General features: G+C 32.5%; 1 protein-coding gene across 2 annotated transcripts in view; it reads right to left on the bottom strand.

The window, feature by feature from the left end:
* Nucleotides 1-17,324, bottom strand: part of LOC114326683 (exportin-7) — a 141,738-nt gene that overhangs the window by 111,682 nt on the left and 12,732 nt on the right. For both annotated transcript variants that reach the window (XM_028275091.2, XM_028275092.2), the window contains exon 3: nt 2,015-2,300. In XM_028275091.2, the coding sequence (XP_028130892.1) occupies nt 2,015-2,300 (286 nt within the window). The remainder of the gene's footprint in view (nt 1-2,014; nt 2,301-17,324) is intronic.

The raw sequence follows: 17,324 nt of genomic DNA, 5'->3' as shown, positions 1-17,324 counted from the left end.
ACGCTTTTTGAAAACTCTAATATGAGTTTTACAAATTAGACAAATAGGCAATTAAAATGGTATATTTATTTTTTTCCCCATACGATTACTTAATTTTTTATAAAAAAATCAAATTTGACTATGAATTAAAAGTTTGGTAAAGTGAACCATAGATTTAAAAAAACTTAACTTTTATTACAAAAATTATTTTTTTTTAAACAAATATTTAATTTATGTTACCACCCAATCAACTGATTTATTCAAACTAGAAAAAAATCAGGCCCGGATTTAAAAAATTAGTTCGTTTTGGTCTTAGAAAAAATTTCACCCTGTATACGTTTTTTGAAAACTCTAATATGAAATTTACAAATTAGACAAATAGGCAATTAAAATGGCATATTTATTTTTTCCCCACACGATTACTTAATTTTTTGTTAAAAAATCAAATTTGTCAAAATCGGAAATTTAATTTAAAAATGAAAAAAAATGAAATCACGGTTTAACTCGCTACAACATTGTTCCATTTCAATATTTTTTTTCTGAAATTTTTACAGCACATATCTCTTACCATTGTGAAGACTATGAAAATTGTTGTAGACTTTCAGTCTTCTTCTCGTGAATTCGCATCACCTTTTATTTTTAAAAATTCATAACTTTTACAAGAAGACTGAAAGTCTACAACAATTTTTATAGTCTTCACAATGGTAAGAGATATGTGCTCTAAAAATTTCAGAAAAAAAATATTAAAATGGAACAGTGTTAATGAGTTAATTTTTTTTTTTCATTTTTAGGTTAAAATTCCGATTTTGACAAATTTGATTTTTTAATCAAAAATTAAGTAATCGTGTGGGGAAAAATAAATATGCTATTTTAATTGCCTATTTGTCTAATTTGCAAAATTCATATTAGAGTTTTCAAAAAGCGAATACAGGGTGAAATTTTTTCGAAGACCAAAACGAACTATTTTTTAAATCCGGGCCTGATTTTTTTTTAGTTTGACTAAATCAGTTGATTGGGTGGTAACATAAATTAAATAATTGTTCAAAAAAAATTAATTTTTGTAATAAAAGTTAATTTTTTTAAATCTATGGTTCACTTTACCAAACTTTTAATTATTCATAGCCCAATTTGATTTTTTTATAAAAAATTAAGTAATCGTGTGAGGAAAAAAATAAATATGCCATTTTAATTGCCTATTTGTCTAATTTGTAAAATTCATATTAGAGTTTTCAAAAAGCGTATACAGGGTGAAATTTTTTCTAAGACTCAAACGAACCAATTTTTTAAAGCCGGACCTGATTTTTTTCTTGTTTGAATAAATCAGTTGATTAGGTGGTAATAGTGTAACGATTGACCAAAATAACAGACGCATCGATCTGACCGTTCAAAAATTATGACGAATACAAATTTCTGTCAAATGCGAAACTCGCCCTGAATATTATTAAACAATGGGAGCAGACACTATATAATGGTCATTTGTTATTCCTCATAGGAGCCTCTATACGAGGTAGGAGTATGTACAGTTCCTCATGACTCGCCCTGTATTTATATTTTAATGACATTTATCGTATGTCATTGTAATAATATATACCAGTTTGTTGAGATTGGAAAATCTATCAAAATATTTATAAAACTGAGTGTCAGTGTCAAAACGAATGCCAAACCTAATGAATTAATGGCGAGGACATCCAATACTACAATTATATGACATCACGACCAATGAGGGCGCGCTTTGGGTTGGCTGCTATAATTTGAATTTTTAATCGTCTTTAGGGGCCAAACGAAATACAAAAAAAAACTTCTTTGGTATAAGTATGTTTTAAATTATTATGTTCTTATGTTCTATTGTGATTTATAGCATTTTTTCGAATTTAAATTTTATGCAAGTTCCCTATTTGATATAAATAAGAAAAAATAAAAAAAAATCTAAATTTTATGGATGGTCCATTTTTTCTGACGAGCAAATTATTAAAACTCACGAAAATGTACGTGCATTGATATGCGTCAATATTTTAAAAGCATAAATGTTACATACCTATAAAATCAAAGGTAAGACAATTCTGCGCCAATCTTAAAAGTTGCGTCATCAATCCGTGTTGATTTTCATCGTTAAAATTAAGACTTTTGCAGTTTTCTCTTGCATTTCCTAGCAGGGTACAAGAAAGGCGAAAAATTTCGAATAGTTGAGTGTCTCTAAAGGAGGACGCAATCTTCCGATGTTTCGTAAGTGACCTATTAGCTTCAACTTCTGAAATTTGATTCATTTCACAAGTAAGTTGAGATAATAACTGTACACCTATCATACAGTACTCTGCAGTACCCTAAAAAAAAATACAAGTAATGCCATTAAAACTGGGAGATACATCCAAATTAAAAATTATTTCTGCAATTGCGAGCAAAAAAATCGACTTATTCGATGAATTGTAGTTTGTCCTTAGTAATTTTATATTGTTTTCGTTGATTTAAAACAAGTAAGTAATGCAAAAAATAATTATTTTCTATCATAGAGCTTCCAAAAAATAGTTTTATGCAAATTAGCAACGTGTTGTAAAATTTTTACCAATCTTCTGTATGGCATAGGGAATGCAGCAAACATTGTACCGGGCATTTCTGCGCAACTTCGGCCTCTATGAATTTGTCGCTGGTCGTCTCAGTCGCTTTTCAAACGCTGACGTGTGCGTTAGGGGGTGCGAAAAATATCAAGTTGATAATTACGTGTCGCTATAGTGCGGAAAAGTTGCGAAAGGTAATTACAAGAAAAACAAAAAAATAATTATTCAAATCGGACTTTATCTTCAGATCCCGCAACGGACCTAAAGATTATGAAAAAAATTAAATTTTACTTTTTTTTTCAAAAATTTTTATTTTTCCTTCGTGACGTTTTATTTATAGCTATAGTAAAATTTATGTACAGTTTGCATGGTTGAGTAATAAATAAAAAAATATGAAAAAAAAATTTTAAGAAACCCTTTACTTTAGTTACGAGTGGTTATATATAAACGGTTTTCGCCCCACGCTTTTCTTTAACGAATGTGTTAGATTTTTTCTTTTTTTTTTTTTTATTTTTTGCTGTTTAGTTGATTTTTTTTATAATATTTTTAATTTTAGTCACTCATAACTAAAGAAAAGCGTTTCTTAAAATTTTTTTTTCGTATTTTTTTATTTTTTACTTTTTAGTCTTACACTTTTCAAACATTAAAATATATCGTCATGTTTCTTAAAATATGTATAAAACATTATGATTTACCAACATGAAAAGTAGTCGGAATCGGCAAAAAATTTGAAACTTTATTGTTTATTTATGAAGCATAACGTAAACAATTAACGTAAAAAGTGAAATTATGTATAGTTCATATCATTAGCTACAACACGTAAAAGTTTCAAGTTTTTACATTGTAAAAAACAAGAGAATTTAAGGATTTTCCATTAAAACCGTTTTTTTTTTATTTAAACAATTAATAAACATAAATTTTTTTTTTATTGATTATTCGTGTATTGTTCCCGCGAATGCATATGTCTGCAAATTTTCATTCATTTGCATTGGAGAAAAGGCACTCAAATTAACGTCTAAAGATTTGACGCAAACTATTGAACTAAATATGTAAAAGCGTTTAAAAAATAGTTTCACGCATTTAACGAATATCTTCCGATCCCGCAAGGTCAATCAAAATCTATAAAAATTTGAAATTTTTGATGATTTTGATAAATTAAAAAACATTTAGTTATCTCATATTTCTGTTACATTGTGAAGCCTTTCGCTTGTTTAGATATTTGTATGACAATATTTAAACAACCCAGAACTCAAAACGAGGGGGTGGTTGCACTTCTAGCCCCACACGCACCCTTCTCTCCAACCAATGAAATTGTGTTTTTTACATTATTTACATATTTTATGTACATTTCTTTTTCATTTGTTTGTTTCCAGCTCTTAAACACCAACTTTGTATTGTGATTTCTTGGTGAAATCTGGCAGCATGGACCTTGATTTAAGTGTTGTCCTGATGAATCCATCTCTTGATTGGGGCTCACATACATTAGCATTAGACGATGCTTCCTCGTCAGCTTGCGTGTGGCAGAGATAGTTTTGTACATTCCAGTCTGGCATGTCGCCCGATGTAATGCAAGAAGTTATATCTTCATTTAAAACTCTTCGAGGAAGTGGTGGAGAATATAGTTTTGCCACATTCTAGTCTATTATTTTAGTTTAGTCCTGTGCTTCAAAATTTCAGGTAGTAGAGAGAAAGGAAAGAGATTAGAGAGTTGGGCCAAGGAGAGTGTTAAAAGCCGGATAGACTAAAGCCAAGGGCCAGAATATTAGAAATTTCATCCCTCCTACTTTAAATTTTCAAGCACAGGACTACACTGAAATAATAGACTGGAATGTTTGAATACTATCTTCTCCACCAGTTCTTCTAAGAGTTTCAAATAAAGATATAAGTTCCTGCATTACATCAGACGACATGCCAGAGGGGGATGCACAAAACTATCCCTGCCACATGCAAGCTGTCGAGCGGTGCGTAAAGTTGGTCACGGAAGCATCGTCTAATGTATGTGAGCCGCAAAAAAGAAATGGATTCAGGGCAACCCTTAAATCAAGGTCCATGCTGCCAGATTTTACCAAGAAATCACAATACAAAGTTGGTGTTTAGAAGCTGGACACAAACATATGAAAAAGAAATGTACAACGTACATATATGTAAATAATGTAAAAAGCACACACTCGTTGGTTGGTTGGAGAGAAGGGTGCGTGTGGAGCTAGAAATGCAACCACCCCCTTATTTTGAGTTCTGAGTTGTGTATATATTGTCATACAATATCTAAACAAGCGAAGAGCTTCACAATGTAACAGAAAAATGAGATAACTAAATGTTTATGTTAAAAATGACTTTTTAATGATTTTTTTAAAATACTTTGAAATCATGAATTTTTTTCTTTCATGTGGTTTTCACAGAATTGCTATTATATTACTGTTTTCTGAACAATAATATGGCGAAAAAAAGCTCATTGGGATAAACAAATTGAATAAAATTTAAACTAATTGACGAATCGTCTTAAAATTTTTTGTGCATTATATGGACTGTTTGTCTCAACTTTTCGTGCAATATAAAAGTGTTAAGGTCATTTTCACAAAAGTTATAGCAATTTTTTTATTTTCCAAATTTTAGTCTTATTTTGCGATTTCTGAAGCAACAAATGATCGAACAGAAATTCAAAAACTGCCATTTTAAACTTTGGCTCATCTACTAAAAGAACAACAGTATAAATAAGATATTTAATTACCCTCTTTTTACCCGTAGCGATTTAAACGAAAAAACTGCCATTTTTGACACTTATTTGTTAACTAAATTTCTCGTCTGAACTGTGACCGGCATTTTTGTATGTATAATGTATTAGGTATATAGTACCCAAAAAACCCATTTGCAACCTGGCTGCTCAAGTGTCCCGAACATGGTATATTTTTGCCTTATTTCCCTGGAGTACTATGGGGGTGTACTAGACCAAGTAATATAACAATAATACAAAGATTCCAGAACAAAATAATAAGAAATATTGTAGATGCTCCTTGGTATGTGAAAAACAGTGATCTCCATAAGGACCTAGGAATGCAAACTGTGGATATAATCATCAAGAAGATGGCAGGAAGTCACGAGCAACGACTTCATATGCACGAGAATATTGAGGCAATCCAGCTCCTCGATACCACTAGGCAAACTAGAAGATTGAAGAGGACAAAGCCTTTTGAACTAGTTTGAGTGATAGTGAAAAGCAGAGCATAGTGCTTGTGCGCGTGTGTATGTTAGAATAGTGCACTATCTTGTTAGATTATAAAGAGAAGCTATGGGGTAAGCTCTTAATTTTAAGAGTAGTAATTTAGGTTAAATTAAAATTGCTCATTGGTCAATTATGACCAGATTGTAATTGTAATAATCATCATCATAGTGATGATTATTTGAAAAAAAATTCTCCTGAGTGCCTAGCGGAATCGACACGAGACAGGAATTGAGCTTCAACAATCACTGAGGAATGTTCGAGGTATCATCATCACTTAGTGAATAGTTAGGAGACGACCTAAGGCTGCAACTTTCAGACAAGCTAACACAGGGCCCAAATTGAACGCACGTCAGAAACAAGCTTGACTTCAGTTTTCCCGAGAACACTTTAGTTGGGACTTTGGCCAATAGAGCCTCTGTCGTTTTATTCTCTGACGAGAGTCAAATGTGCTTGTAAAACAATCTAGAAGACGACGCGTCTATCGAAGGCCCGCAGAACCACTTGCCCAGTGCTGCAGTGTCAAAACAGTGAGCTATGAAGGTAGTTCGTGTATGTTTTGGGGTGGTATATCTTTAGAAGGAAAAACAGACCTTGTGTTCGTGCCCGGTGGTGGTCACAGATGCGGTTTGACAGCGGATCGTTACTTTACAGATATTCTCCAAGACCATGTTGTTTCTTACACCGGTTTCACGCTAATGCATGATAACGCTCAATGTAACACAGCGCGGATTACGAAAGATTACCTGGCCAACACCAATATAGCAACAGTAGACTGGCCTCCATTGAGTCCGGATATGAATCCCATCGAGTACCTATGAGATCAGCTCAAACGCAGGGTTCGGGTCCGTAATCCTGCACCAGCGACAGTGGCGGAGCTACAAACTGCATTCGATGAAGAGTGAGAAGCGATTCTTCAGGAATCAGTAAGACACTTAATACGACCCACTGTTCACAATTTTTTACTTCTGATTGTACATATACGGTACATTCCATGTCAAATCAGTCAGGCAAAAAATTTTGGATCTCCGATTTGTTTGAAAATTGGTATATAGCTTCTGCGGGACGTAAAAATAAGATATTTAAGATCAAAAAATCTTCTTCTTTTTTTCTCAAAATGTTATTTTATGCGATTTTACAGTGATTTGGTGTTTATTTAAACAAATTTGCTTTTTCCATCGTAAAGTATCAATGAAAAACATAATATTTTAATAGAAGGGACTCAAAAATGTCATTATATAGCATTATAACAAGTTATTTTGATTCAAAACAAGTTTTTGATCAAATTTTATATTGTAGAAAACGTTAAAATACCATTTTTTACATGTTCCTCCATTCCCAAAATACATCATCATCGATTTGGCTGAAAATTTTCCCACAGATAGCCAAAAGATAGGACTTTAAGTGGTTAGAAGGATTTGAATTATATCACAATACCAAAAAAGTTACATGCAGTAATATCAGACTCAAAAGTATATTAGTCCAGTCGGGATAGCATTTGACCTTGCATGTCGAGCTGCCCAACATTTTATTTTTCTAATCTTTACGGGAGTCAATAGTAGTCTAAATTTAAAATCACGAATGAATTCCTCCGTTACGTTCGCCGCCATCTTGATTTTAAAGGAGAACATGTTTTGCTCAATATCTCCGCCATTTTTAACTTTTCGACAAAAATGGTAGCAACTAAAATTGTTCCAAATAAATCGTATTTACAATTATTACAATCTATTTTTAACAATTTTTGTCGTGAGGTCGATATTTTCGAGTTAATTGTACTTACAGTAGACGCCTATATTTTTGACTATGATATTGCATGTAACTTTTTTGGTATTGTAATATAATTCAAATCCTTCTCACCACAACTCCTATGTTTTGGCTATCTGTGTTCAAATTTTGAGCCAAATCGATTATGATGTATTTTGGGAATGGAGAAAATGCAAAAATGTATTTTAACGTTCTCTACACTATAAAATTTGATCAAAAACTTGTTTTGAATCAAAGTAACTTGTTATAATGCCATATAATGACATTTTTGAATCCCTTCTATTAAAATATTATGTTTATCATTGATAAGTACTTTACGATAGAAATGCAAATTTGTTTAAATAAACACCAAATAACTGTAAAATCGCATAAAATAACATTTTGAGATAAAAAGAAGATATACCAATTTTCAGACAAATCGGAGATCCAAAATTTCTTTGCTCCAAAATTGAGTGATTTGAAGTGGAATCACCCATACCCCGTCTAATATACTTACCGTTGCACGTCATTCGCGTCATAGCCCGTGACGTCACATGATACCAACACGAAATATTTAGGCGGTAAGTGTGTTCTTTTTTAGTGTCATTGAATCATTTTGCCGAGTACACTGGAATTATAGCCACTAGACATAGTTTATTATATACGCCTAGAAATAATATTTGAAGATTTCTATTAATGGTAACTTAAAGAAATACCCAATAATATGTTTCATTTAATCTGTATAAATATGATTAGGTATAAAATTGATTTAAAATATATAAGCTCATTTGTTCGGAACACACTGTAGCTGTAATGTGTAATCGAACGAACGTGACATTTTGGCATAAATTGGTAACATTTATTTGACAGTTGCGATATTGACACTTCAGATTTGTTTTTAATCTTTACTTTAAGTATTTGTTTTATTATATTTATTGTTTTTATTATTTACTTTAACGTAAGATTATAACTTAATTCTTGTTTTCTATTTCTAATGTTTTTATTTATTTACATTGAATATTAATTTGTTTTATTGTATAATCCACTTCGCAATAATTATGTGATATATTTGATTTAAAATGGATTCAGGATTTTTTTATACTTTGGCAACTATGTCAACTTAGATCTCTGACGTAGATAATGACGTGCAACGGTAAGTATATTAGACGGACTGTATATGTGGATAGACACTTGCCAAACAGTGTAGTCAAAAAATATAATGTATTTTACTTTTAAGTCGATGTTTTTGCTTACAAGTGTACGAGTATATACATACAATATTTAGATATTAAAGTTCTTTTCATGAGCATTTTTCAGTGCGTCACAGTTTTTCGATTTCTCTCTAACGCATTAAATTGTATGTGACAGGAAAAAACGCACGTCTCTGATTACATTTCGTCGGTGACATTTATAACATTTAATCTAGTTGTCAATAGATGGTGCTAATAATATAATATTAAATAATATTATATTATTCCATATAAAAAAAATTTAATCTGTACAATTTATAAGACTATACAAATCAAAGAAAATACCATTTTATAAATGTAATAAACAAAATTGATTTGTTTTTATACCAAATTGCAAATAAAATGTGACAACTGTCAGATTTAACTAAAATGTCATGTTAGAATAAATGTCATAAATGTGTATTTATCACGGACTACCTTTTTTTCTATCATTTGTGACGCACTAAAAAATGCTCATGAAAAGAACCGTATCAACATTTTTGACAAAATTAAAATGTGAAAACATTATGTATCATTTACGATCCAATATTAAATTGTAAAAGATAATGGCCACACAACTCTGATTACGGATGTAAAAGCTTGGTATGGTGCTTCTTAGAGGTTTTTTTCAGTGCGTCACAATTTTTCGATTTCTTTCTAACGCATTAAGTCGAAAGTGACAGAATAAAAGGTACGTCGGTGATTATACCCATTTTTAGCATTTATTCTAGTTGTTGATGGATGGCGCTATAATAAAAAAATGATTTACGTATTATCTATACGACCATAATCTGTACAATTTATATGACTCTACAAATCAAAGAACATACCTTTTTATACATGCAATAAACACAATTGATTTGATTTTATACCAAATTGCAATCATAATAAATCATTTTTTTTTCGATTATAGCGCTATCTGTCAACAACTAGAATAAATGTTATAAATGTGTATAATCACACATGTACCTTTTTTCTGTCACTTGTGACGCACTGAAAAAAACCTCTGAGAAGCACCATAAACGCTCCATGACGTATAGTAACGTGACAGTTCGTAAGCACACAAATTGTAACCGGTAATTCGTAACGCTATCTTTGTGGGATCGGTACTCACCTGAGGGACCGCAGACGTTCTAATATTCTTTTTCTCATGATCAAAGGCACGTCCGTGGTTACAGACATTTACAACATGTATTCTAGTTATTCTAGTTGTCGATAGATGGCGCCATAATAATTTTTTTTTAGTTAGATAATAATATTACAAATATAATCTGTATAATTTATAAGACTATACAAATCAAAGAAAATACCATTTTATAAATGCAAGAAACACATCTGATTTGTTTTTATTCCAAATTGAAAATAAAATGTGACAACTGTCAGATTTAACTAAAATGTCATGTTAGAATAAATGCCATAAACGTGTATTATCACGGACTTACCCTTTTTACTATCATTTGTTACGCACTGAAAAATGCTCATGAAAAGGACAATACAACAAGCGTCTCTTTGTAAACATAATGAACTCGACTTTACTAAGTAACAAGACATTTAATCAACTCATACACTATACATTAGGTGGCTAACGGTTCAAAACCAAGACCAAAAAAACAAAAAAAAACTTTTGAAATTCGTAATGCTGTCAATTCGTAACGGAGACACAACATCGAGCATTTGTAAACTATTCGTAACGCAGTAGCGGCTCGTGACCTTAGTATGCGGGTAGGCGACACATATACCTTTATATTTACTCTATACTCTACTATACTGTACATATTATTATGCAGGGTGTTTCATTAATAATTGTCCATATAATAACTGGAGAAACCTTAGCACAAATTACGAAGATTTAACCTAAAACACTTAAATAAAATGTGGTTCCTTACTGAGTTATAGGGTGTTTATCTAAAAATTTAAAAACTATTTTTGCTCAGCATTTTAAAACTATTCGACGTATCCTTTTCATACTTGGTAGGAAGTATAGGTACTGTACAAACTACTAAATTGTTAAACTGTACAAACTTGTTGCCAGAAATGTTAAACAAACGTTTCTGGCTATTACCAGAGACGTACGACGGGGGAAAGTGAATGGTTGGCCCTTTCCAAATTCTACGCCAATTCTACGTGGAATTACTATTTTAGTTCAATTTTTGGATTCTCCAATACTTTCTATGAAAATAATATTCTCTTCATTCGTAACGATAAAGTCATTAGTTTTCGAGATCTTTGAAGTTAAAAATGAAACGACACGGTTATTTTGATTAATGTATTGTGTCGCTTCATTTTTAATTTCAAATATGTATCTCGAAAACTAATCATTTTATCGTTACGAAGGAAGCGTATATTATTTACATAAAAAGTATTGGAAAATCATAAAATTACACTAAAATAGCAATTTCGTCAGTGGCGTAGGATTTGGGAAGGGTCAACAAGTCACTATTCCCTGTCGTAAGCCTCTAGTAGTAGCTAGAAACGTTTATTTATCTTAATTTAGTAGGGTGTAAAGTACCTACAATTTCTGTCAAGTATGATAAGGATACGCCAAATAGTTTTAAAGTACTGGGTACAAATAATTTTTAAATTTTAATCATACGAATCATATCATAAATTAATCAAAATAACTCTGCCATTTCATATTTAACTTCAAATATCTCGAAAACTAATGACTTTATCGTTACCAATGAAGAGTATATTATTTACGTAGAAAGTATTGGAGAATCTAAAAATGGCACTAAAATAGTAATTCCTCCAGTGGCGTACAATTTAAGAAGGCTCAACCATTCACTATCCCCTGTCGTACGCCTCTGGTAGTAGCTAGAAACGTTTGTTTATCACAATTTAGTAGGGTGTATAGTAGTCGCACTTTCTGCCTAGTATGAAAAGGATACGTCTTATAGTTTTAAAATTCCGAGCAAAAATAATTTTTAAATTTTTAAATAAAACACCCTGTAACTCAGTAAGGAATAGTGATGTGAGTCGAGAATATTTCCAAGCGAATATTCGCAAACATTGGAAAGTTTCCGAGAATATTCGCCTATAAAAAATGGAAATATTCTCCTGACCGCGAATATTCCCGGAAACTTTCAATGGAAAATTCTCGAGAATATTTCCGAGAATTTTCAAGAATGTTTCCAAGAAATTTCCATAATATTTCCGAGAACTTTTAAAAATATTTTCAAGAGCCTTTTGGACATAAGAGTCAGTGACATAATTTGAATTTACATGGAAGAGTGCTATTTAATTCACATGGCCGGCGAACCTATACCACTGCCAAGTCTAACATTGTTTTGATCATTACCTTCATTATTTTTATACTAAAAATGCCTAAATTATACTAAAATCACAATAAAGATACACTAGAAATAAACAAACTAAGACACGTTGAATGTTAAGAGGAGTATTTCCGAATCATGATTTAAAATGTATAAACTTTGCAAATCATGATTTGGGATTTACGATGTACATAAATATTGTAAATCATGAATTCTCCTCGAACATTCAATGTGTCTTTGTTTGTTTATTTCTAGTGAATTTTTATTGTGATTGTAGTATAGGTATAATATGCATGGGAATATTTCAAAAGAAAATTAATAAATAAAAAGAAAAAAATCATAACTACAATAAACTTAGATCATTAAAACTTCTTGTAAAAACTAGATGGGGTTCAATCCTTAATTGTATAAATATCATTATTGCGTCTAAAAGTGCTTTACCGTTACTTATGGTCATAGAGGGAGAACATTTAAAATTTTCACGGAATTTTAAACAGAACTGTCTGGATGATGAAATATTTTGGATAAAGCTGCAAAAAGTAGCAGTTGTTCTAACACCAATTGTGAAATGGATTAAGTACTTTATTGGAGAAAAAAAATGGCAGTAAAGCCTGTGCACTATGCTGCAAACTTACTTGATTCTTCTTTAACAGGACAAAGCTTCACTGGTGAAGAGCATATTAGCTATGCAGTGTATAGCTGAATTTTTATATATTTTTTAAATAAAATAACTTTTTTATTTTTAACTTATATTGACTAATAACAAATATTCAGAGTAAATAAATACTATAAATAATATAAATAAATAAATAGAGTATTTTTCAATTAAGTTAAATAAATTTTTAGTATTTTTGGACATTTAATTTTTAAGAGATTTTTTTTGTAGTCGTAATACCACAACAATAAGTAAAGCTAACAAATGATTTGTATAATTTATTATAATATAATAAAAATAATAAATATCCGGAAACTATCCGGGGTTTGAATCTTCCCGGAAATTTTACATCACTAGTAAGGAACCACATTTTATTTAAGTGTTTTAGGTTAAATCTTCTTATTTTGTGCTAAGATTTCTCTAGTTACTATATGGACAATTATTAATGAAACACCCTGTATACTCGTATACCTATATACACACAACACAGTGTGTCGCATTTAAGATGAAGACACCCCTATATTGCGGCTATCAAAATAAATACAGATTTAAAATTTTGCAGTCAAGCAAGTGTGATGGTTCACATTTTTTAAGATAGTCATAGTCAACTCAAATTTAAATTTTAAACGCTATCTACTGCGAATCTACAAACAGGGCGAATTTTCGATATTTTGCTTCGCGTTAGAGATATCGGAAAAAGTTATTTGGAAAAGTTGTTCCAAATATTATTCTAACTCCACGTACCAAATTTCATGACAAAATTCGCACTTTTAGTTTTTTTCAGAATTTGTAGTCAGGATCCGAAAACATACAATTGGCTATCCCGAGATGCAACTCGGGACAACCATTACCGAAGGCGCAAACAAATGTAGCCTAACCTAGCCCCAAAAAGTTCCCGGAAATTCTCGTCTACTAGGGCTAGACAAGCCACAGTTACAGCGCTGCCTGTGCTAGTGTAAGAATGAGAGACGCATATCATTCTGTTCTGTTCTTTAGGTTAGGCGGATTTTAAAGTGCCTGACCATAGGGTAGTGCCATTAATAGAAGTCAGTAGTACTACTACGAGGAGCGTACAATAATTTCAACTTCGAAGAGAAATTAAAAAGTAGCTTTTTTACTTTAAATACTTACGCAATGTGTCAAAATTTATAAATTACCATTTTGAAATAAATAATTTATATTAATAAATTATTTATTATTGTATTGTACATTTGAAGAGGTTAGGCAGCGTCTACCTTGCCTACCCCGACGGGCCGCCCCTGTCGTAACGGTATAATTCGTAAAGCCCACATTTAGTTTTTTAACAAATTAAGCATTACTGGATTTAGCATAAAAATGCGTTTTGCATATTTTTTATATTGTACTACACTGAAAATAACGGTATAATAATTACAAAACAACTTTCAACATTTTGGCTGCGTTTAGGGATATTTATAAACTTACGTTAAGTGCGTTACGAGGCATATACGAGGTCTGGCTATTAAATAACGAGACTGTGCGCGCAGAAGGTGCCCTAGATGGGAAGAGTGGGAAACGAATGCAACATTGGATAGCTGGAAGTGTCTACTCTTCAAGTCCGAAAACACGTTTTCCACCTACCTTTACCGAAAGTACACTTTTCCGGACCTGATTGTAGGGAGCAAAGTTTTACTTTTCCTCCCTAGGGAGGAAAAGTAAAAGTGACGTCATGGTATTTCATTCATGAAATATAACTTATTGACGCCCTGTACAATATCTATTTTCTATTACCTAAGTATCTATACATTTTAACGTTTATTTATAAAACACCCTGTATTTTGCAGAATGGTAAAAAACAATAAATTGTTATTTTGATTTAACAATGTTTAGATTAATAATTTGACTTATATTTAACAGTTGACAGTTATATTGTACCTACTTATTAGTTTTAGTTTTAATAAAATTTGTTGGTTAGTTACATAAATAAATTAAGTAAAAATGAAAAATGACTTGTTATTAATTTGAGGAAGGTGGAAAAACCATATGTATAACATGGGAGTAAAGTGCCTTTTCCTCCCTTGAATGATTACTGCCCTCCGCTACGCGTCGGGCAGTAAACTACATTCTCGGGAGGAAAAGTAGCACTTTCCTCCCTTGTTATACAAATAGCTATTTTGTCGCTGTAGTAGAATTTTTTCTGTAGAGGTTAGAAAAGAACGTGTTTTTTTCTCGTGCCGATAACAATGTGTGACAAAAAAAATGAGCAACGGATTAATGTGAAATTTCTCGTTAAATTAAAAAAACTCAGACTATAATTTGTTGAAAGAGGCCTATGGTGAGAATTCTCTATCTCGTGTGCGTGTTTTCGAATGGTATAAACGGTTTCCTGAAGGCCGAGAGAGCGCCGAAGATGACCAACGTCCAGGTCGACCTGCCTCTGTTTCAACTCCGCAAACAGTGACCAAAATAAATGAAATTGTGCGCGGAGATCGTCGTATGAGCATTCGGATGATTGCTGAGACTGTCAACGCCGATAAAGAAACTGTCAGAAAAATTTTACATGTCGAATTGAACATGAAGAAAGTTTGTGCGAATTTGGTCCCAAAAAACTTGACCCCTGACCCCAGATCAGCTCAGAATTTCTTGAGAGAATGAAAAAAGCAAAGATGTCGAAATCAAAATTTAAAGCCATGCCAATCGTTTTTTTCGACATTAACGGCATCGTGATGACTGAATGGGTTCCAGAGGTTCCAAACTGTAAACCAAACTTACTATTTGAAAGTTTTGGCAACGCTGCGAGAGCGAGTTCGTAAGAAACGGCCGGAGTTGTGAAAAAACAAGTCGTGGATCTTGCACCAGGACAACGCACCTGCCCATAACACGCTGTTTGTGAAGCGTTATTTAGCCGCTAGAAGCATTCCAGTGCTCGAACACCCGCCGTACTCGCCTGATGTAGCATCCTGTGACTTTTTCCTGTTTCCGAAGATCAATGTTGCCTTAAAAGGAATCCGGTTAGAGTCGATGGAAGAGGTGAAGCGAAAAACGGCGGAGCTCCTAAAAGCTCTAACAAAAGAAGAATTCCAGCATTGCTTTGACCAATGGCAAAAACGAATAGAACGGTGTGTGGCGAGGGAAGGGGAATATATTGAAGGAGAGCATTCGATTGTAGAATAATTTTTAAAATAAAACTCTTTTTCATAAGCAGTCTCCTTATTTAATAGCCAGATCTCGTATGTGCCGTATACCCCATTTGCCACCGTGCGTTACAAGAAAGTCGACGCAGTGAACCGTTAATCTAATACGAGGTCTATTTGTCTCGTAATGCAGCCAAGGTGATAAAACAAAACATATTTTAAACACATTTTTATTAATATGACAATTAAAGAATACTTTTTGAAGTTATACTTCTTTACGATCGAGGGTGAAATTTTTTAATTTCCTGGCGCATGCGCAGACAGACAGTATGTCTTCTTCTTAAAGTTCCATCTCCTAGCGGAGGTTGGATATCATAATGGCTATGGTTACTTTTTTGGCTGCTGCTCTGAACAGTTGTAATGAAATACAGTTAAACCATTCTCTAAGGTTCCTCAGCCAGAAGATGCATCTTCTTCCTATGCTTCTTCTTCCTTGGATCCTTCCTTACATAATAACTCTCAGCAGCTCATATTTCTCTCCTCTGGTAATGTGACCCAAATATTCTAGTTTTCTTGTTTTTATACTGTTCAAAATTTCTAACTCCTTATTTAAACGTCGTAGCACTTCAACATTGGTAATCCTTTGAACCCACTGAATTTTCAACATTCTTCTGTAACACCACATTTCGAACGCTTCTATTTTTCTTATGTGTTGCCTTTTCAATGTCCAAGCCTCCATTCCGTATAGTAATATAGAAAATATGTAGCATCTTACAGCCCTCAATCTGAGAGGCAATGAAGGTCTTTGTTTGTAAGCAGTGTCTTCATTTTTATAAATGCTTGCCTTGCAGTTTCAATTCGGACTTTAATTTCTTTGCTTTGGTCATTTTTGTCATTAACCCAGGTTCCCAGATATTTGTATGTCTTTACTTTTTCTATTTGGGTTTGCTCTAGTATTAACCTTTCATTTCCATGTTGTGTTTTTGAGACAATCATAAATTTAGTGTTTTTCTTGTTTATTTTGAGTCCATATCGAATGCAATAATCGTTAATTCTATTTAACAATTCTTGTAGCGACTCCAGGGTGTCTGCCATTATAACGGTGTCATCAGCGAATCTTATGTTATTTACTATTCTTCCGTTTATAGAGATTCCATCACTTAGTTCCGCTATGGCTTCCTGAAATATGGCTTCACTGTACACGTTCAACAGTAGCGGCGACAGTACACAACCCTGTCTTACCCCTCTCTTTATATCAATATTCTCGGACTCTTGTTCGTCTATCTTTATATTGGCCTTTTGATTCCAATACAGATTGATGATAATTCGTAAGTCTCGTCTGTCTATATCTCTGTTTTTCAATAATTCTATTAGTTTTTCATGTCGGACTCTGTCGAACGCTTTTTCGAAGTCGATGAAACAGGAATAAATATCCAGGTTCATATCTAAGCATCTTTGAGAGAGGACATTAAAAGCAATGCCTCTCTTGTTCCAAGTCCTTTGCGGAACCCAAATTGGGTATCATCCATATCATTTTCTAGCTTCTGTATAATCTTCCATGAATCACCTTTAGAAATATTTTGAG

The sequence above is a fragment of the Diabrotica virgifera genome, chromosome 5, assembly GCF_917563875.1.
Source record: "Diabrotica virgifera virgifera chromosome 5, PGI_DIABVI_V3a".
Taxonomy (NCBI): Eukaryota; Metazoa; Arthropoda; class Insecta; order Coleoptera; family Chrysomelidae; genus Diabrotica; species Diabrotica virgifera.
Note: the sequence above shows the minus strand (reverse complement) of the source record. Positions and strands in the feature narration are given on the sequence as shown.